Source organism: Uloborus diversus, chromosome 8, assembly GCF_026930045.1.
Source record: "Uloborus diversus isolate 005 chromosome 8, Udiv.v.3.1, whole genome shotgun sequence".
NCBI lineage: Eukaryota > Metazoa > Arthropoda > Arachnida > Araneae > Uloboridae > Uloborus > Uloborus diversus.
The window spans coordinates 96,974,231-96,997,900 of NC_072738.1; the positions used below are offsets into that span (position 1 = coordinate 96,974,231).

A 23,670-nucleotide genomic window follows, 5' to 3' on the forward strand; every position below is an offset into this window, starting at 1 on the left:
CATCTATTTTAAAAACGCAGAATAAAAAGATCGTTTTTTTCGTTATTTTTCTAATATTTTGGGGGAGGGGGTGACCCCCCCCCCCCCCCCACCAAGTCCCCTCTTTTGCTATCGGTGTCCATGATCTTAAACTTTGAACTTCTCTTGCCCACCAAAACTATGTTAGCAGTTAATATAAAGCTCCTTTCACCTCCAAAAAAAAAAACTCCTCTAAAACTAAGGAAAATTGAAAAAAAAAATACTTGGGGGCCTTTAAAAATAAAATTGGTACGTATAGGGGGAAAATGGAGGTCATATTTGGATTCAGGCGGTCATTTTACATAAGAATCAACGGACAAAATGTCAGAAGCATTTTGGAGGGTTTTTTTTTTTTTTTTGCCGAACAGTTCAGTATGCTGCAAATGACCTTATAACATTATTTACTACTATATTTGATACTTTACATGACATTAACTCCGAGAAGCAAATACTTACTTCCTATTCTTAGAACAAGGAAGTAAAAAGAGAAGGATTCCAAAGCAATAAAAAAGAGTAACTCCAAGAATATGCTCTTTATAATGCACTTTTATTTCATTGTGGGTTTATATCATACAATTCAATAAAATTTATAATCAGTAATAACTTTCAGTCCTATTTAACAATTGAAAAATTTATAATATATACTAACAGTTAACATTTATGATATGGGACAAAAAGTACAAAAAGTGAGCCAAAAAACACAGCCTTATATTTGTTGCTCATGATTAACAAAAGAAACCAAATAAATAGCACCGCTACAGGAATCAATAAAAAATTTATTTGTTCAGTACACTCAAAGCAAAAACTAAAAGAAAATGAATGTTTCAACAATATTTTATGATCTGTATAAACTAGCTACCTTACTTCAATTTGAACAAGAGATATTAATTGTAATAAAAACTATCTAAACATTCTCTTTTAAATTAAAAATAATGAATGCATAATCCTACATCTTTTTAACTAAATGTTTTAAAAGTAAAATGTTAAAACATATCAAGAGAGCATTTAGCTAACTTAGAAATGTGGCACATTATTTTGATATATATATATATATATATATATATATATATATATATATATATATATATATATATATTCAGAATGAGCATACTGTCATTTCTAAAAACGGACTTGGATTCAAAACCTCTACTGCTCTTTTAATGTCTGTTACATCCATATGGAGCACAATTAACACAATACATATTTTTAAAAATTTTGGACCATTAATATTTACAAAACTTAACACTAATTCTTTAAAATTTTAAAATAAAGCATTCCAAAGTTAGCATGAAAAAACATGATTGTGCACAACAAATAGCGAAATCAACAGAAGTTTTGAGGCAGAAAAATTGTGGGAATGAGTAAGAAAACAATGACTGTAAAATGTTACAAAAAGAAAAAAAGATAATCATAACATTTTTCCAAAATATGAAAAAACATGTATAAATGGAAAACATTTATATAAAAGGATGTCTTTAAACTCCGTCAAATTAAATTTACATTTAATAGCTTAGTGAATCAATTAGTTTATGATACTAGAGCAAATATACAGATCTAGAATTAGATGTAATTTACCAGATAAATGAAGAATAGTAATACAAAAATAAAAATATCACATCAAACGAGTATTTATATTTTTACTAATTTAAATCTAAAAACATTGCTTTTGAAATATGTTGCATTTTCCCACAAACTTGGGCACTTTTTAAACTTGCAATTGTGGGTTAAGTAACATTTTTTTTTTCAATTCAAAGAACATAAGAGCAATTAGAAGGAGGGAAAAAATCTGAAAACTGAGCTCTTCATAAAAAATATATTACCAACAATTATTCACAATTCCATAAATCTACATTTAACATTCAAAATAGTTTTCTATTGGCAAAAAATCTGCATTCATAAATAAATACTTCAATTCACATACATTGTTGAAGAGCTTTTGTATTATTTAAATGTTGAAATAACATTTAAAAAGGCAGTGGTCCGTATAACAAAAAAGTCCCCATATGCAGAAAAACTGCCACACATCCATATTACACTGGAATGCACTTCAATAAATCTTGACTAGCATGTTGCTAACTAAACACTGATGAGATAAATGTAATGAGTCTCAATCTTCTAGATTACGAAACGCTTGCTGCATGTTTTCGTTAAGCTCCTCAAAGGATTTTTTGATGGCATCTTCACCTAATTTTACAGGATCCTATGAAGAAAAAGGTATGTACAATGAGTGAAATACATTTTATGTACAGGTTCAATGCAAATAACAAACAAAATTTTACATGAACACAACAAAACAAATAAAGTGTAGGAGAAGATCCAGGTTTTTATTTTTAAGTCTGCATTTTGTGAAAACATTTTGTGAACTTTTTTCTTATAGTGAAAAAATAAACTATTTTTTTCTTACATAAATATTTTTTGTGAAAAAATTCCTGTCATAATTTCATCCCATCATATTTCCTGTTCAGCTACCACAAATCTCATCTGAAATCCCTTTGATCTAAAGGACTTGAGAAACCCAAAAAATTTGAACTTGACAACTCAATGAGGGCTAGGCAGCATGTCATAACAAACATTTACTGTACTGCTGGAATTAAGAGCCTAGGATACTGATTACAAATGAATTACAGTAGCCTTCTATAACTTATTGGTGCAATACATATATACTACACATTTTTTTAAAATTGCATAGTAAGCTGCTTTCAAATGTAGTACAAATTTGAAATTAACCAAAGGTGTATTCGGGGGGGGGGGGGGGATATCTCCTCATTCAAAAAATTTACTGCTGTGAAACTGGAAATCACTGCTTTGAATAACTTTATAAAGCAAAACTGCCTAAAAAGCTCAATATATTCTTAAAAGATAGTTTTTTCTCACTCTCTATTGAAAGCTTTAATAATTGTATAAAATGTCTAAAAATGATTTTTTTAAATTAAAACTGAACTGTTTTCTAATTATTTGTTTTTTGATGCAAAATAAGTTAAAAAAAGCATTTTAACTAAAGATTTTTAAGCTGAATGCTATAAATGAAATCATACCATAAACTTCATACTACTCAGTTGATAAAGTATGCTTTCCATTGCTTCCCTGATCAAAGACCATGTTATCCGGTTCTCACTTTGTGCAGTAGACTGTACAGCATTCATTGCAAGATCATAAAATGACATCATGTTTCGCATCATTCCTACTGTTTTATAAAATGGACAGAATTTATCATATGCTGTATAACCATTTTGTTGCAGAAAATCATCTTTAAGTAGTCTTGCAACTTCCAAAGTAATTTTGTCAGTTTCAGCTAATGATGCCTAAGAAAATGAAGAAATATATGACTTAGAAATCAATATTTAAAAGAAATATAGCATTAAAGTGATTTATTCTAGCATTTGGTGTCTGAATTTCACAGACAAATTAAAACCATAAAAATAGTACAGGAATTGAATATTTTTGAAAATTTTATAATTTATTCTAAAAAAAGAATTCTATAAATAGTTTACTCAAAAAACACTTCATACATTTTAAAAATTAAGTAAGATATATGCTCCAATACAGACAACTGCCCCTTTTTTTAAGTATCAATAATCAAGATGCAAAGTAATAAATCTAGTGCGGTACAAAAAAAAAGTAATATAGTATTGATACTGTATGAAGTTTTTATAAGACTGAATGATGCTAAGCAATGTTTAAAAGAAATGAGATTGACACTGAGAGAATTATACATACAGTAGCCAAAATCTGTGATTGCTTTGATGTCATCAACAACGAAACTCACGCTTAGCATGTGAGGCGGCATTATTTTATTGTTGGAGCCTTGAAATTCAGAAGTTTTATTTAAAAATTGAAAATAATTTTGGCACAATTTGACAAGCAGAGAAGTGCTTTATTTTGACAAGGTCAAACTAGATCTAATAAGTGAACTGTGTTGCTGGTCAGGCATTGAGACCAGATAACTTAGCAGTCTGTTTTAGGCTCAAGTCAGTAATATAAAACAAGACATGTTTTATTCTGCTTAGCATTTCGTATTAAGTCAACTTGAACTATTCTAAATAAACTACATAGCAGAAGCTAATTAACAAGTTAATCTATATGGGGTTTAACAAATAAGTACATTCATGCAACTTTATATGAATGAAGAAATTCACATCAGTTATACTATGACTGGTGATTTTCTAACTTAGATAAAACAAGATATGATTATTATAAAAAAAGGAAGGGTAATTAGAATACAGTAATAAAGATACATCGACACTAATAATTCCTTTTTGCGGCAAAAAGCTAAACTAGAAACAAAAGTTGATTCAGAAACAAAGAATCTGAGCAGACACACCTCTTCTCACATTTTAAAGCGAATTAGGTCCTAAATGGAAATATAATGTAAGAAGTATATTTTAGAGAAGAAAATTTTAGTTTCTCTTTTTAAATATATCCTTAACATAATGTTCTTTATCTACTGTAAGCAGAACATAAATGATTTCTATTACTGCAATTATTGTTTTTTGCATTTTCAAAAACAACCTCTAGAAGCGATCAACCTCCATTAACAACCACTTTTTTCAGGAATGGAGAGTGGTTGCTTTAGAGAAGTTTCCCTGTATCTCTAATTACATCTTGTGTTTTAAGCATATTTAAAGCTACTACAACTATTGTTTAGAACTAGTTAAAATTGAAAGTATATTTATTTCAAGACAACCGATATTCAACTTTATTAAAATGCAAAAGTTGAAACATACTCTAAACACATTGCATTGACGATAATTGGAGAGAAAACTCATAAAGTTATTAAAACAGGTTTTGTAAAATCATGTCATACCTTTCCTACAAGTTGCACAATCTCGGATAAGTCTTCCTCCTCTTGTAAAATTTGTTGGCACTAGAAATAAACATTCATGAGTACACCAATAAATAAAATATTAGAGTCAAAATTAATATCAAAAAACTAGAAACATAAGTAAGCCAATTACAAAAGTTTAATGCAGTTTACCAAAAAAAGACATTTAATGTTTGCAAAAATTTAAAACACACATTAAAGTCATAGCAAACCTCCAAGCTCATTTTAATGTAGGATATCATTTCATACTCATTTTAATTCTAGAAAAGCCTTAGGTTTTACTTTTTGTGTTTACTATATTATCCACTTAAATGTTACTAGAGTTAGGGCTCAAGTAAAACTTTTCTGTAGACAGTAGTGTGAAATTTTCAGAAACTATGAGGAAGCTCAACCTCCCCCCCCCCCCTCAAAAACTCTTTGAATATGCATACAAAAATCATTGAAAAAAAAAATTTTAGTTTTAAAATGTGTTGTCAGCCCAAAATTTTCGGAAACGGCAACCCAAAATTTTCGGAATTTCTGGAAATTTTGGATCAGAAACACCTTGCTCTTAAGAACAAACGTAAGTCAATGTCCAATAAGATAATTGATGCCTTTTGGGGCAAGGAACAGCAAATGAAATTTGTTTGTATAATTCATTACCAACAAAATGGAGAATAGAGAGACAATGGGACACTTCATACATTTTTTTTTTAACTTGTAGTTTATTATTATTGTAGGGGATAAATGGTTTGATCAACAGAGTTGTTGAAAACAGTACCTTATTTTAGCAATCCCAAAACGATTCCTTGTGAATGTGCACACATATTTATAGAAATAATATACATGTTGTTGCCTCAGAGCAACAGTAAAATAGCTAATCCCAGAAATAACACTAAGATATCTTACTGTTGCTCTGAGGCGACAATTTATACAATAGAAATCTTTAAATTACATGAAAAAAAGTAAAAGTAGAACGAGATGTAAAAAAATGTTAATGTTCTTTGCAGGGGTGATTGTGAGTTCATCAAAAAATACCTGAAAGTTTCAAAGAGAGAACGGGGGGGGGGGGGGGGGGGGATCTTTGGCCCCAATTACTTAAGTGCACCTTTTTCACAGTATTAAATAGTTCAGAGTCAAAATATTGTGTGTACATTTGATTAAATTTTTAATGGGTTACAAAGTTACTTTTGAGCTGGTGTTATACAAATTATCTTGACATTTGTCCATCTTAAAGGATAGGTGTCCATCTTAAGGCTCTTGCAGGTATATTTTATGAGTATTATATACAGTGAAACCCCTCCTAACGGACACCCCTCAAAGGGCAATGGGCACCACCGGAGTCAGGTCCGTACCTGGGTCCACGGTGTCTAGAGTCGTAAGTGGTTTAGTTCTCGTTCCCTTACGGGTAGGGGGGCCCCGGCCGAAAGGTCCGTTCTCTGGAAGCCCTAGATGGCATAGCAGAGCGGGGTCCCCTGTTTCGTACCCCTCTTATGCGGACAATTTTTAATTCCCCAGTTCCAATGCAAATAACATTATTAAACCCCTGTCCTGCGGACACCTCTATATTGCAGACAAAAAAATTTGTCCTGTTAGTGTCCGCATTAGAGGGATTTACTGTACTTTTAAAAAATTGCGGAATTAGGGAGATAAAAGCATAACAAAAAAAAACATACTTCCGGTATTTTCGGACATAAAAATACCGAAATACGTCCGAAAATACCGGAAATTTGGTAAAATACCGGAACACAATCACCCCTGTATAATATCAGTGCACAGTACATACTTTAATATTTTAAATATTGATAAACAGAACAATCAAAGGGCTATGCATAATACAAATTAAAACACAAGCAATGAATCTGTTTTTAATATTTGTGGAACATTAAAGACTCGAAAACTTTTCGAAAAACGGAAATGTTAACAATCCAAATATTTATATAGTAAAACGTTATCTCACTAGATAAAAAACAAACAATTAAAACTAGAGACGTACCGAGTAGCATTTTGGCCGAGGACCGAGTAGTGAGTTAACGAGTACCAATTATGTTTTCAGAAGAACCACCGACACATACGTGATGATTTTGAACTTATTGGTATAGTAGTATAAGACCTTCATGTCCATATAATAGATTTTAAAAACGAAATTCCAGGTGAAATTTAATTGTACATTATTTAAAAGATTTTGTTAATGTCAAATTTTAGAAAAAGTTATTTTTAAAATTAAAAATAAACAAATAAAAGGTATGATTAATCAAGTTAGAATTAAAACAAATTATACCAATCTATTATACAGGGGTGATTGTGAGTTCATCAAAAAATACCTGAAAGTTTCAAAGCGAGAACGGGGGGGGGGGGGGGGGGGAATCTTTGGCCTCTATTACTTAAGTGCACCTTTGCCATAGTTTTAAATAGTTCTGAGTCAAAATATTGCGTGCACATTTAATTAAATTTTTAATGAATTACAAAGTTACTTTTGAGCTGGTGTTAAACAAATTATCTTGACATTTGTCCATCTTAAGGGATAGTTGTCCATCTTAAGGCTCTTGCAGGTATATCTGATGAGTATTATATAATTTAAAATAAATTGCGGAGGTAGGGAGATAAAAGCATCACGAAAAAAGAACATAATTCCGGTATTTTCAAACATGAACATACCGGAAATACGTCCGAAAATACCGGAAATTCGGTAAAATACCGGACCAAAATCACCCCTATCTTTGAATAACAATACATAAAAGAAAAAAGAAAAAAGGCAATATAAAAAAAATGCCTGAGAATGGCTGTAAAATAAAATCTACCAAGATTTTAACATACAATAAATGAGCTGTCTGTTAAAACTTCTTTTCTGCACTTAGCTGGTCCCAACATGTCTCATACATGAGCATCTTAAATGGCCCTATCAATTCATTTCCAATTGAAATGCTCACACCTAATTTTACAGAGCACATAGATATAATTCAGAGTGGAAAGAAAAGTTCAGTTACTTAAAAGAATACGAAATATTGCTTAAATGAAAATACTTTTCCTGATGAGATATTTATGAATACAATCAAACTGGCTTCAAGCCTTGTTTTGACCAGAACTTGGATTTAGAGAGGATACTAAAAAGAGTTGGTTGTTAAGTCTATGGAAACAAAACTCGCTTTTAACGAGCAAACCCCACGTTAAGCAAGCAATATTTTCTTAATTCATAAAATGTCTGTTGATTTCTTCTTCAGAAAAGATAATGAAAACATCCCATTAACATTTTGCATTCAATCTAAAGTTAGAGATACGACTCATGAGAACGAGTGATGACAGGACCCTTTTTTCTTAAATTCGTGGAGTAGAGGAATATTTAAAAATTACATATTCGTTGAAGAGAATTATCATTTCCGAGATATACTTCCAGGGATATTGTAGCTGGAAGTCGAGTAAAAGAAGAAAAAAAAAACGATAATGAAAGTGACCACCACAGTGACAAATGTGAAGAATGGGAAGTTAGAAATCCCTCGACATACAAGACTTCTGAAGTGCAAAAGAAATTCAAACTGTTTTGAAGTCACGGATACAAATGGTTAGGTTTTTTGGACCTCATATTTCTTGAGAACAATAACAAGAAAGCAACAATAAAACAGTTCAAATCAAATAACGAACTTCTTTGGTACTGTATAGAAATACAATAATAACAAAGCAAGTATGTATAAGCTTTTATGATTTTCTTTCACGAACCCAAGTTTTACGATCACTCGGTTATAAGAAGCAAATACTGCAGTCTATTCGCGCTCGCTATAAGCAAGTCCGACGGTACTGTGTCAGCTAGGTAATATTATTTACTCTAACGTAAAACTAACTTACCTAGCTTATACAAACCAAAACAAGCTATATCAAATCATTTGAATAAATAGTACATCTACCAATAAATGATAAGCATACCATCCAATATGCATTTTTATAGCTTTTATTTTGTAGTAGTTGTTAAATTATACCGATTTTCACAATATGCCCTTTCTCTTTTACTGAAACCCAGCTTCAAGTACAGCAAATGGTTAAAGACACATTAATTTTCAAAAACAATTTATGTTATAGAAATTTAAAATGGCTATAAAGAATGCTTAAAAATAAACCCCGATTCATCCCAAATGGAGTTAACTTACTAGTATTGAAACTATCAATACTGAACACAAACAATGCTTACTCTAGTACGAAGAGGCACAAAGTCAGTGAAATTTTTATCATAGAACTCATCTAATGCTCTTGTGTATTTGCTGTAAGAGATCAACCAGTTGATTGAAGGAAAATGTTTCCTCTGGGCTAATTTTTTGTCCAAGCCCCAAAATACTTGGACAATACTTAGAGTTGCTGAAGTTACAGGATCTGAGAAATCACCACCAGGTGGAGAGACACTGAAACCAAAAACACATTTAAAACATGAATTAAATGTTATTTAAACTTACATTTAAATTCTTTACATCAAAAACCAAAGCTGGCAGCAATATTTAACATTTTAGGAAATAAAACATTAAAGAAATCAAAGATATTTACGCTCCAACAATTGTTACACTTCCTTCTCTTTCTGGGTTTCCAAGGCATTTAACTCTTCCAGCTCTTTCATAGAAAGAAGCTAAACGTGCTCCAAGATAAGCTGGATAACCAGAATCTAAAAATTGAAAAAGGGACAAAAAGTAGGCTTTTTTTTTTTTGAGAATGTTTTTATCATTTTTAATTGTAAGATACAATATAAATTGTTTTTTGGTGAAACAAAAAATAAAATGTTAAAAGAAATGACTTAAATTTATTTTCTGTGCATAAAAATCAATCATGGAGTAAAAAATATCAACCTAGTATTATCCTTCTAGCAGGTTACTACTTTGAATGTCTTGGATCTTGGCATTAACTTTCAGATTGGTGGTTAAAAGTCATATGAACCATCCTAATTTCCTTGAATATCTAATACAAGAATAATCACACAACTTTGCCTTTTGCATTAAAATTCATTATAATTTCAGTCTTTTTCCTTTTTTATTCATTTATTTTAAATTTTTCTTTTGACACAAAAAATTTTAAACTGTCAAGAACTTGAGAAATTTTGAAAACTTAATCAATGAACTTTGACACAAGAAAATACATCATATCTGCAATGCCACAGATGGAAAATGGTAAAATTTTGTCAATAATAACTTTCCACCATAAAACCATCCAAAAATATATGATAACTCAAACAATTTGCAAAATTTTGGTCCATCAACACATTGAAATTTTAAGAAATTATCTCATCTCAAGTGTTGCTTTCCTCCTCGTATGACCTGCCCAAAAAAACATTCCTACAAATCTCCTGCCTAGGACATTTTTGAGGGAGAAAATTAATTTCATTAACAGTCATTTTTAATTGAAATCACACATTTATTAATGAGAGCACTATTCTTTAATTGCTTTCATTAATAAATGTGTTTACATTCTTTCTCTAAGACACACAAGCAAAATAGTTGGCAATAAATTGCTGCGAATGTTATGCAAAGGATCCCATCAATCCATGAAGTGGTAACAACATTTAAGTTAACAATGAACAGAAGATCTTAAAAAAAGTAAACTGAAGGTTATGCAAAAATATAACTTTCAGAAATAAGGAGCAATCACTTGGCAATTCTTGATTACAAAATCTTTAATCCGTCAAAAACAAAATCTTTTTTTTTTTTTTTTTTTTTTTTTGACCATGCAAACAAGTAGATTTTGCATAAAAACAGTGCATAAAAAGTAAAATAAGAAATAATAAAGTCAAAAAGCACAAATTGCAGATGACTGCAGTTTGTGTTTTGGCATTTCAAGGAATACCTTTTTCATTGCAAAAGAAATGAGCATATGGATTAAAAGACATCCAACAAAATTTCTTTTGCATTGAAAAAAGTGTTCCTTGTAATGATAAAAGACGTGTCTACACTAGCCTGCAATTTGTGCTTTTTGGCGTTGTTATTTCTTATTTTAAGTAGAATTTTATCTTAACTGATACTAATGGGTTACTATTTTAAACTTTTTACCGTTAATTAAAATTTATTTTCTAAATGCTTCTCCTTTTTTTCTTTTTGGAAGGAATATAATTCTAGACTCAATTATTGTGATGAAATAGTAAGATCTGACATTTAATCAAAAATATTTAGTCTAAAAATACTGCATTATTGCTTAATTTTTGAAAAGACAAACTTGTGTTCTACCTATAACCAAACAATTTTTCTACTCAAATGATTATGGCTCAAAGACAAGTAAAATAAAACAAGTCATTTTGTGGTATGGATGTTTTTTCCAGCAACAATTTTAGTACAAAAAAGGATAGTTCTTTGAATTATAATTGTTGTTCAAAAATGTTTTTAAAACAATTATTATCTTGAACTGTTTGAAAAAAGTCTATAAGATATTTGAAAACTTCAATATAATTTAGGAAAAAAATTCATTTTTTTAATGCAATTAACTAAATTTAGAGAATTAAAGGGCAGAGAACATACCTGCAGGCATTTCAGCCAAACGTCCAGAAATTTCTCTAAGAGCCTCAGCCCATCGAGACGTAGAATCAGCCATCATAGCAACGTTGTAACCCATATCACGAAAGTATTCAGATAAGGTTATACCTGTAAAATAATTTTCATTAAATTTTGAAAAACTGAAAGAAAAAAAAAACATAACAGACATAAAACAATCTTTGTTTTACTTCTCTTACTTTTACTTAAGAAGTAAAGTACTTTACTTTTACTTAAAATGTAATACAAGCACAGACATAAAAAAAGACTCTCAGTATATTTTGAAAAATTAACAGAAATAGCTCTACTTGTTAAGTTGTTTTGTACTTTTACAATGTTTTATTTTGAACAATACTTAGCTAAGTCATGTTTCAATCTTAATTATTTCTTCAGAAAAAAGGATATAATGTAAAAATTTCTTTAAAATTAAGATATAAATTGGGTTGATTATAACCATTTTAAGTGCCTTAATATTACATGCACACAAACAAAAGTCAAATTACAAATCATAGTAACATTTTAATCAAAAATTTAAACAAAAATAGAAATGACAAGCCATTTGTTCTCCAGTAACTCTCTTTCCCAATCTCTTTCAATATGTGTATGTTTTTATACTTGTATGTTCAACAATTATTCTGTGATTTGTACTTCAATTAAAAATTATTAAAGAAAAATTCTTACAATGAACATATAAAATTGAAATTATACTAAAATGTTCAATGTGTTTTCAAATATGTCAATTTCATATTTACCAAAACATTGGCTTAGAAAGCAATTAAAAATACGGCACCATACACAAATAAAAAACTTTACTTGCATTTAATAAATTTACTTACATTTACTAAATAATAAAAGTTCTCAGCAAATTCAATGTTTATATAGGGGAATGTGGGGTAAAGTGAAATAGGGGGGCAAAGTAAAATGGTGAACTATTTACTCTGCTCTTAGCAACACTTATCTGGTAATATTTTAACTATGTAGTAACACATGTGGTCTATCCCAGTCAAGAAAAAGTAACCTCTGAAAATCAAAGAATATGATAATAAAAGCGATTTTTTAAAATTGATATTCATATTGTAATATTTTGTTGCAAGTCAAAAATTATTTTTGTTGTTTACAATGATAAAGTTATTATTAACGTTTTAAATATTAATTGAGATCTAGTTATATTCGGGACAGTATTTATTTGTTTAATATTAAGCTTATTTGAGTTTTAAATAATTTGTAATAAAAAAAAAAAATTTCATTCAAAAAAAATTTCATTCTTCACTTTGCCCCATGAAAAAAAAAAGTGAAAAATTCCCACCTTTTTTGGAGGTACAAAATTACTGCCAAAAATAAAAAATGTTTCAGTGCAAGTTTTATAATAAAATATATTGTTAATAAAATATGTTGTATCTTTATGAATTGAGGCAGTGAGAAGCAAAGGGATGTAAGTGGACATTTGAAAGTTTTGAGTAAAATGCATTTAAAGATCAGATCCTAGGTAGGCCTTCATTGAAATTTTTTTCTAAATCATGTTGTATAGCAACAACTAACAGGGCTACTAGTACCATCTTTTGCCCCAAGACAAAAGAGAGGCTCACCTAACATGTGTATTGGTTATCTCCAAAATTTTAATTTTGCCACTTACATCCCTTTGCTTCTCATTGCCTCATATGTATCAACTTTCCAAAAAGGCTTTTGTACTTGAAAAATAATGGTTTGTACGTTACACTTTGTTCATATTAAAAAACGCTTAACATGAAAAACCAATTAATGCGAAGTGATGTAGCGGTCCGGACAGTATACTGAGCAATGTAATACAAATCTTTGAACACGAAATTCTTTTAACATGAAAAATTATTTTGATCACTTGAGCTTCGTGTTAAACGTTTTCCACTGTAGATATTTTTTTTATATATAAATTACCGAGGCTGTATTTTTGTGCCTTATAAAAGCTAACCTGTATAAATAGAAGCTTCCCTGGCAGCCACAGGCATGTTAGATGTATTAGCAACAAGTGCAGTACGTCTCATAATAGATTCAACATTTCCATCAATTTCCACAGTTAGCTACAAGAGAATAAATCAAATTCAATAATTTCAAAAAATATTGATGAAAATTACACAGCTGTAAAGGTGTATAATGAATTCAAGTAAACAAATTTAGTTTAAAGTCTTTTGCTTTACATTTTTTATGATTTCACTTTTTAACAAGCATAACTAAAAATTTTATTTGGAGGCAATCAATGATAAATTATAATTACAAATACAAATACAAATACAAATGTGACGACCAGCAACAGGCACTGGGCCCAGCTAGGCTGGTCCTAGTCAATTAATTAGTCCCCAATGAAGATCAATGGCCCTCTTAAAGCTATCCACTCCCTTGCTCATTACCGCCTCTTCCGGTAAGCTATTCCAAGTGCCCACGACCCTGCTAAAGTAGTAGTTTTTCCTGATTTCCAAGTTAGCCTGAGATTTAAATAGCTTAAAACAATGACCCCTTGTCCTGCTTTCCTCGCAAAAATTTAATCCATTTACATCTTTCATTTTGATAAATTTAAATAACTGAATCATGTCCCCTCTGACTCTCCTTTGCTCCAGGCTATACATGTTAAGCCTATTAAGTCTGGTATCATAATCTAAATCTGAGAGTCCCCTTACTAATTTAGTTACCCTTCTTTGAACCCTTTCCAATACAAAAATATCTTTCTTCAGATAAGATTACTATCATACACTTTAAAACTCAGACATGAAACTTTTCAAATGTTTAAATTTCTTCATAAACCAGTTGGTTCAGGAAAAGAAAAAGCAAGTCAAGCAACAATACATGTTAGCATGTTACTCTTATTCCTTATTCTTACTCTTACAGTATTAGTTGTTAAATAATAAATGATGAATACAAATATATTTGACTGATTAACACTGCTGTACTTAAAACCAACATCATAAAAAACAATGTAGTTAAAACAACGTATGCAAATTTTAATATTTCATAAGGTATTTTTTTTATTCTTTTATATAAAGATAGGAACATTTACTGAATAGGAAAAACATATGAGAAAATCATAAAATCACATTAATAGAAACAACAAAACAAGACATATCTGATTGATACACACACAAGACCTAGAAGAAAAAAAACCGAAAGTGTTCTAAACTAAGCAGGAATTAGTAACTGGAGGGAGCTTTTTTAATCATTGGCTTGTGAAAAGCTGAGGCAAAATCCCAAGTCACATGATCGAACTATGACGAATAGGCAACACGTTTTGCGTAAAATTAGTGAAAGAAACCAGTTTTCATCCAATATTTTCCTTCAAATGAAATCATGTAACTTAGGATTCGTTACTTCAAGAATAAAAAGGTTTCACTCTCCCCACCTTTTATTTCTCCTAAATGGTTTGAAATGGTATAACTGTACTTTTTCACTTAGTAATTACTAAAACACAGTAACTCAGGGCCAGCACTTAGTCCAATGAAAATTTGGCAATTGTCAATTCCAGGAGTTCCTATATTTTCAAAAATTACCTGTAATTGAGCCAAATTACTTTTAAACCTCTGCAAAAAGTTCTACTGCCCAGGAATGAATTGAATTCTTTTTGTTTAATAATGATCTGCTTCACTCCAATTCAATGATTTTTCATTTTTTTTAAATAATAAACAGCTTGGAAATTTCTTTTTAAAAAATTTCAGCAAAATTTCTTCAAAAACTGCAGAAATAATAATAACAATGTTAATAATCAGTTTGGAAAATTTGTTCTGATATTTCTTTAAACTTTGAATAACATTTCACTGACATAACCATGATGTAGTAACAAATTTCATTCTTTATATATGTAACAATCTTAAATTTATGCATCAAGAAGTCGGTCCCTTATTTGTTTCACTCATTTGTGACCCACACAGTCAATATATTTCTTAAAAAGCAAATGCACATGATATTATTTTATTATCAACGCCATATAAAAATGTGTGAAACATTTAAATCACTAAACTATAAAACTAGCAACAAATTCATACAGAAGAAGCCAATTGTTACAACTTTTTGTTAACTTTGTATTTCATATCTATACCATTAAAACCAGTGTGAATCTGTCAGAATGTATGTCCAAAAAAAATTATTTTTTACTTTTTAGAGCAATTTCTAGCTGCAGATTTAAAGTCAATTCATGGTTCTAGTCTTTTTTTTTCTTTTCATTGTTTTGTTTTTTTAAATTTCATTTTTTTAAGTGTAAATGTATAAAAGATAAATGTATAATTACTTTTAGAAATTTAACCATCATGAACCTTTACTTCAACTTTGGTTCGTGATAAAAATTCCTTCTCCATATTTGACCCCATTATCTATACTCTTCTTTTTTCTGCACCTCTGTCTGTTTGTCTGTAATCCTATCTTTCCCATACTGTCAATGTCTACCAGGTCAATACTAGTACAGTTGGATACAGAACATCCAGGAAAAGTCATTTTGCCCTGACTCAACCTTATAAACCTTTAAGGGGCTTGAAGATATCATGCATGAGGACATTCTCATCCCTGTATATCCTGAGGGCATACGGGGTAAAGTATCAAAATCATCAGTTGTCACTCGTAGCATGCAGCATTGAGTCACCTCAGATAGCGAATGGGGGTTGGTGAGCGAAGAGAGCAGGGGAAGGATCCCCTTTAGTAAATAAATCAATAAGAAATTTCAGATTTGATAAGTAAAAAATTTAGAGCAGTTAAAGCTGTTTTTTTTTTTTTTTTTTTTTTTTTTTTTTTTTTTTTTTTTTTTTTTTAAATAATAATAAAAAGGAAATCACAGTAAAGAATGTTCAAGCTTAAACATTACCTCAGGAAAATCTCGAAGTACTTCAGACATTTCATTGCCTCTTTCTCCACAACCAACATAAATAATAACATCACTGTTAGAGAACTTAGATAAGGATTGTGAGATCACAGTTTTGCCACAACCAAAAGCACCAGGGATAGCAGTAGTACCTCCCTGGACGCATCTATAAACAAAAAAAAATGTTTCCAAAACAAAATTTTTGAAAATATCAAATGAAATTGTTTGAGAAAAAATATTCAAAATAAGACACACACAAAAAAAAAAAAAGCTACCTTTTGCAACTGAATAATACCAAATTACATTATGCACTTAAAGTCTTAACATTCATACCTAAATTTTAATATTTGACTTAAATGCCAAGCTTTTGGCAGTCTTTTTTATGTTCAACTCATTGAAATCCAGTGCATTCTCAGCATTACAGGCAATTCAGTGAAAATTGAAATTTCAAACATTTTGCAGAGTGTTATAGAAGTTGTTCTGATTTTAGAGGTGTAAAAAAATTATCTGATTCCAACTTCAAAAATTGTAAATAGTTTCATGAAAAAATTCACTCATGTATTGAAATTCAGAGGCTTACTTCATTCATTCATGTGATTGCTGAAAATTTTAAAAAGCTGAAAGTTTCTTAAACGGGTTCCTCAAATCTGAAAATTGCGAATCTCAGAATTTCACTAGTGTGCCGAAAATATTTTTATTCTATTAACTTTTCAACTCTTCAGAAATACTTGTTTTAAAGGAATATCAGTTTATCAAAAGTTATATAAAAAACTGCTTCCTATTAGCTTATTTTTATTAATGGTATTTTAAATGATTAAATATCATTAAGATTCTGCATTGAAACCATGCTTTCATTGCACATGAGAAGTTAGGCTTACATTATTTTACAGCATTTCTGAAATTGAGTAGCAATCTCAAAACATCTGCTATTAGTAGTCTATATTATTTATTATTTCCTAAACAGTGTAAAGTATGATGAGCAAAAAGACTTTTTTTTTTACATGTGTCGTTTTTTGTCAAATTTCTTTTTTTTTTTTTCAATTTTTTAAAAAGTTAGAATAAGCATGAAAGCGGCATTCCTCGAAATGAAGATTGAAATTCGTGAAATGGAAAAATCAATGGAGTTAATAGAAAAATCACATGTATCTTTATTAAAAACAAGTTCACAATTATTAAATTCTATTTTCAATAAAAAGTAAATTCCTTAAATTTAAAAAAAAAAAAAATCCCTTAACTCATTGAAACAAGTGAACTTTTCTTACTAGGTCAGAAAGATTGAAACACACAATAAGATTAACTATCTTCAATCGAGGAAAGCAGGGAAAGATTTTGAAAATCACCCTGAAAAGTATTTTAATAATTTAAGGCCAATGTTTTTTACGGAAATAAATAATAATAATTTCAGGAAGGACTCATTTTTGTCATTGCAGTTTTGCAAACTGTTTTAAGATTCTTCCGTCCCAGTAAAGAGTTGTCCACTGTAGAGCAAAATCCCTCTGGGGGAGAACACTAACAGGCTAAATATTTTTGTCTTTAAAACAAGGGTGCCCACAGGAGAGGGATTTCGTGATTTTATTCATTTACCTTATTTTATTCATTTATTTTTTACTCTTATCATAATTACTTCTATGCTATACACTTTAACATCTGCATAACTTTTAAATTTACTAGTTTTTTTTAACATATAATATTCGACCCTATGTTTTCATGTTGTATTGCATCAAATTGTATTTCTGAATCTTGCTTGATGAACTAATGACTGTAAACTTTCAGATTGCAAATGTTGGATGTTTGTTTTCAAAACAAACATCCAACACCATAATGTAAGAAAAAGATTTTGTTAAGTGAGGGAAGTATTTTTCTAAGAAAAATTACATCTCTGAGTTACAATTTAACTTTTGCATATTGCATGAAAGATGAAGGCTGAAAATGGTATTTGAAAAGGCTACAGTTACATTTAAAAAGAAAATTACTTTCAAAAAAAAAATAATGAGCTTTAAAAGGGCAATAGAAAACTTCAAAAAAGGCTAAGGGCACAAGGCATTACGAGTTCATCAGTAGTCAGTTTAAAAAACTTAAAACAATATAAACTTGTTGATTGAATATAAAAAAACAGCCAATAAATGCCAGGTTACATATGCTAATATATATCATGATACACTGATTATCTGATGCCACACTGCTACTACAACTTAATATCTGTTTAAAAAACTAACACATTCAAATTTATAAGAAAGATATAACAATTGGTCCAAATAAAATGAAAGAAAATCATATCAATGTTTTAAAACAATATAGAATGGGTGAAAAAAAGCTTCATATAGCTTACGGAAACAATGCATCAAGTACTCTTTGGCCAGTAAGAAGAGGATGGTTAGCAGCAAGTTTTTCTGTCACTGGACGAAGTTGACGCACAGGCCAAACTTGAAGCATAGTGTACTGAGACTTTTGACCATCAAATTCAGTTTCTAAGATCACATCCTAAATAAACAAACAAAATGAATCAAATGTACTTTACCAACATAAACCAACCAGGGTATTAAAACATATATAAAATATTTTTAAGTATATTCTGTGACAGGAAATTAGTTGTATTAATTATGTAAAAAATGCAGGTTCGAGTTGTGGCAAAAGCTTTTCTCTCAAAAACAGTAACTTTTTATTTTTATTATGCGTTAAAAATAATAGTAGTTCTAAGAATTGAAAAATTAAAATCCAATATGTTTCATAAGCTAAAAAACAGCAAATTTATTAAAAGATTATGGAAAAGTTTTTGTCACAAAAAAAAATTTCATACGATGGGTCTAAATACGTTCTGTAACAAAAAAATATCAGCAGAGAAGGAAACATACTACTTTTACAAAACTTAACATGTATGTAGGACCTGAGCAACTAATCATAAATTCAGAATAATAATTCCTTTTGTTAAGAAGTTATGGCATGAAAAGGCAAAAAATCATTTAGTTCCACTGCCACCTCTAGCAGCTACATCAGCACTGTGACTAACTCAAAATTCATCGCTGAAGATCCTTCGTCTCCATTCGGTCACATCTAAACCTTCTAAGATTGGGGTAAAAATCCAATCGACACTGCTTATAATGTGGAGTCTATGATGTAGGTATCTTAATGGGCATTTGATCTGCATGCCAGCATCAAACAATTGTCTCCGAATGGTCACACTTAATACCACTGGATACTTGAAAGACGGTAAATGACTTCCAACAAATGCGAGCAACATTATTGGTGCAGAAATGTCCGCTCTATAATGATAGCACAATCAATGTGCTTCTTTGTATTCTTGGACTGTTCTGACCCTCAACGACAGTAGCTTATTCCTTCCCTGATCCATCGTGGCCAACATCGAGCAACGGCCATATCGCTCTGAGTTGTGGGCTAATACACCTGTCCACTGTTCAGCCAACAATATGCCTCTTCTAAAAGCCTGATAACTGCTCATAATGCCGGGTATCTCTTGTTACAATTCTGTCCACTGAAGTTGACAGATATTTTATAATAGCCATACAGCACAAGAATTCACAACTTGAAACTCCCCTAGCTATGCATTTCATGTGCACATAGCGTGATTACCCATATTTCAGTATCGGCAAAAGTTAAACCATTTGCATATCTCTTACTAGACTACATTCTTGCCACGCTTCGTGATTGTGGCTCAATTTCTTTTGAGAGCATTTTTTTTTTTTTTTTTGACAGAGCGCAATTATATAGATAAATACACAGTTTTCATAACTTTTGACTTTTAAAAAGGGTTATTTGGCTTAAACTAAATTCTGACCTCGCTTAGAATTCATAAGGATTTTTTTCTGATTATTATCCCTTAATAAAAAAAGACTAAACATAACATTGCATCTTGCATTGGGGTAATTCTCAAAAAAATTTAAAACGTTTTTGAAAAATAAAATTTTAAAACATTATTGTTATTAAAATTTGAAAAAAAAAAAAGGTTTTGTTAATAAAGTGTCCAATAAATTTTATTAGTTGTTAGCAGAACTAAATATTTAAATTTTCACTTTAAAAAAAATAATTTTTCATGAATGATTTATCATTGGAATAGACAGAAAAACCCATGCTAAAACAAATACAAATGTTATGACCAGCAACAGGCTCTGGGCCCAGCTGGGCCGGTCCTAGTCAATTTACAATTTCCTCAGTGAAGATCAATGAATGGCCCTCTTAAAACTATCTACTCCCTTGCTCATTACCACCTCTTCCGATAAGCTGTTCCAAGGTTCTACTACCTTGCTAAAATAATAATTTTTCCTAATATCCATGTTAGCCTGAGATTTAAATAGCTTAAAACAAACACCCCTGGTCATGTTTTCAGTGCTAAACTTCAGCCCTGTAACATCTTTCATTTTAATAAATTTAAACAACTGAATCATGTCCCCTCGGTCTCTTCTTTGCTCAAGACTCATAGGCGGATTTAGGACTGAGTTCCCGGGGGGGGGGGGGGGCAGGATTTTTTTTTTTTTGGAGCAACATTTTTAATTGCCCTCCCCCCCCCCCCCCTCCCATGTTTTTGTCTGTTTTCTGTGATGCGTAAGGCCATTCTTTACTTTTTTATGTGTCGTTTTCATTCCTGTGTGTAATCATGCTGTCCTTTTTAAATTGACCTTAAAAGAGAGGGGGCTGGTATTAAGAGAGTAACGCATTGCTCCCTTTTAAGTGGGATATAGAATATCTCCAGTTTTAGGGGATCCGGGGGTTACTCCCCCGGAGGAAATTATCTAAAATGGATTTAAAATTCTGCATTTTGAAGTCTTATAAGGGTTAATTGGAAATAATAGGCAAATATTTTTTTTTTTAAGTTTTAGGCTTTAAAAGTGCTTTGTGATGCAAGTTAATACTTTAAAAGAAATGGTGCACAGATTTAGAGAATAGGTATCAAGAGAGTAACTACTCATTTGAACAATTCTTAATTTATACACTTGATAAGAAATAAAATTGAAGCACATTTTGCTTAGGAGTTTCAAAGACTTGTCTAATTATTTTCAAGGTTTGGTTGGTTAGATTGGGTTTTTGGTTCAAGAGCCCTTGTAGGCTATACTATGCCAATTCTTTTCAGGGATTTTAGAACCTATCAATAATTTGCACTTTCCAGTCTCTGAAATTGAGTAATAGATTGTACACTTGTACAGTATTGTTCAAACTTTGTAAGAAACGGCTATTTTAAGTTTAAAAGAAAAAATAAATTTTAATTTCCTATTCAAAAAAGAAAAAATCATGATTTTTTTTGTTATAAGATTTTGGAAGATATGTTGTTACTATATAAACTCCTCCCCAAACTAGGGGGCATTGTCCCCTCCCCCCCCCCCCATAAATCCACCCATGCTCTTCTGAACTATTCAAAAACAAAAAAAATGATTTTTTTTTAATTTTTGGAAGATGTGTTGTTACTACATAAAGTCCTTCCAAAACTGGGGGAGCATTGCCCCCCTCTGACCCCCCATAAATCCGCCCATGTCAAGACTACATTTTTAGCCTTCTAAGCCTGGAATCATAGTTTAAATGAGAAAGTCCATTTATTAGCCTTGTAGCCTGCCTTTGAGCCCTTTCCAATACATTAATATCTTTCTTAAGATAAGGAGACTAAAACCGAACTGATGAGGTCTCCAAATGAGGTCTTAATGCTAATGACAAGTTGGAACAAGACAATAAGCCACATAATAATTACAACACACAAAATTATTTTCTGTGGCATTTAAACATACTAAAGTTATAAGCAAATCAATATAATAAAAAAATTTTAATAACAAATTTGTTATGAAAGATACTATCCCTTCTAATGTCATAGGACAATTCATGCTAATGACAAATTTGAACTGAAATAAGATCATAATATGTACAATAATTGAAACAGAAAATTCCTCTCTGTGGCATTTAAAAATACCAAGGATATATGCAAATCAGTAAAATAAAATTTTTCAATTACAAATTCATTATGAAATTTCCATTCCACTCTAATGACATAGAATTGATGTACTCATCTATTCTAAAGTTTAACGAATTCTACAAAACCAGTCAAGTTATTTTGAATGTTTAAGGACAAAACTTCTCCCCAATTTTTAGAATCACAAGGGAAGGTTCTCTGGCAATTTTAATGAACAGTTTTCAAAATAACAGTATCCAAACATTAGTAATTTGAACAAAATTAATGTATATGTAGAATTAAATACTTTTTGAAAATATGAAACATTCAAAAAAAAAAACAACTAAGAGAAATATTCTGCTATCAATTAATCTGCTAATGTTTTTTAAAACATACATAGGATTATGTTTTTATTACACTTTTATTAACACTTTTTCATATAGTTGTAAAATACTCACATCAACTGTATAATTTCCTGGCTCAGCAATGTACAGAACACGACCTAAAGCTCGAGGTGGAAGCATAATTTTATGCTTTATCAAACTATTTTCACGAACCATTCCATATATGTCTCCACCCGTAATATGGCTACCAACCTGTGAATATTAATAAAAAAAAATGATTGTTAATTATGACTCAAAAGACTTGAAAGAATGCAAATTCATGTTGTGAAACATAAATAGAAAAATACCTTTTTAGAAGTATTCCAAAATTTGATAAAACCATTTATTATAACGTTGTATAAAATTTTAACAATTCTTAAAATAACATAAATTACACTTAGTGATGCGGATCGGGTAAATACCCAGCAGGTAGGTAAATATTTTTTGGGTATTTACCCGGGTATTTACCCAAGGCGTGGGTAAATACCCAAACACTGGGTATTTTACAAAATATGCATAAAGTGAATGGGAATTTTTTTTTTTTTTAATCTTAATATGAAATAATTGGTAAAACTGATACATACATATATATTACACAGTTCATATTATTTTTTATTGAAAGACTTGATGAAATTATGAAAGAAACATATCATGAACCAAAGAATCTATCCTTTCAATGTCATAATTGGAGAAGCATAAGCAGTTCAATGATGAACTTCAGGATTTCAAAATTACTATCTAGGTTAGTCATATCCAAAATGAAAACTAGTATGTTGTGGCCATCACGAAACTTTCTTCTATATTTTTCCCTTTTTTTTTTATCCCTCCCCATGCTTGACGAGGAAGCAATATTCCCAACAAAAACAAAATGACACATGCAAAAACTTGACGACCATCCCAATGTCTGAATTATTGTAAAAACAAAACAAAGAGCGAAAATTGAAAGTTACTTTAAAAGCCTTACTTGAATTAATTACAAATATTTTATTTATTAACAAACATAAGATGGCAACAGTCAAAAATTTTAAATCATTGAGATAATATTTCCGATCATTTCCATACAATTAAAATCACGAGAAATACGCAGACGACAATCTATTACGATTTATCTTTCTTATTGTTGCATTAATAAAACTATTTTTATTCGCAAAAAAAAAAAAAATCAACACCTCTTGGAGCGATTGGAGTCAAAATTGAACCAAAGCCTGTTTACGTATGGATTCACATTTATTCCAAATTTCAACCAGAACGTAGCATTACTTCTTGAGATAGGGCACTCA

At 30.4% G+C, this 23,670-nt stretch overlaps 1 protein-coding gene across 1 annotated transcript in view; it reads right to left on the bottom strand.

The window, feature by feature from the left end:
• Positions 1–777: 777 nt before the first annotated feature.
• Positions 778–23,670, bottom strand: part of LOC129228114 (V-type proton ATPase catalytic subunit A) — a 45,615-nt gene continuing 22,722 nt past the window's right edge. Inside the window, exons 5-14 of the mRNA XM_054862757.1 lie at positions 22,466–22,603; positions 18,450–18,601; positions 16,124–16,286; positions 13,256–13,364; positions 11,299–11,421; positions 9,347–9,461; positions 9,000–9,207; positions 4,823–4,882; positions 3,054–3,320; positions 778–2,218 (exon numbers count right to left, since the gene is read on the bottom strand). Coding sequence (XP_054718732.1) covers positions 2,126–2,218; positions 3,054–3,320; positions 4,823–4,882; positions 9,000–9,207; positions 9,347–9,461; positions 11,299–11,421; positions 13,256–13,364; positions 16,124–16,286; positions 18,450–18,601; positions 22,466–22,603 — 1,428 coding nt within the window. The 3' untranslated portion in view covers positions 778–2,125. The remainder of the gene's footprint in view (positions 2,219–3,053; positions 3,321–4,822; positions 4,883–8,999; positions 9,208–9,346; positions 9,462–11,298; positions 11,422–13,255; positions 13,365–16,123; positions 16,287–18,449; positions 18,602–22,465; positions 22,604–23,670) is intronic.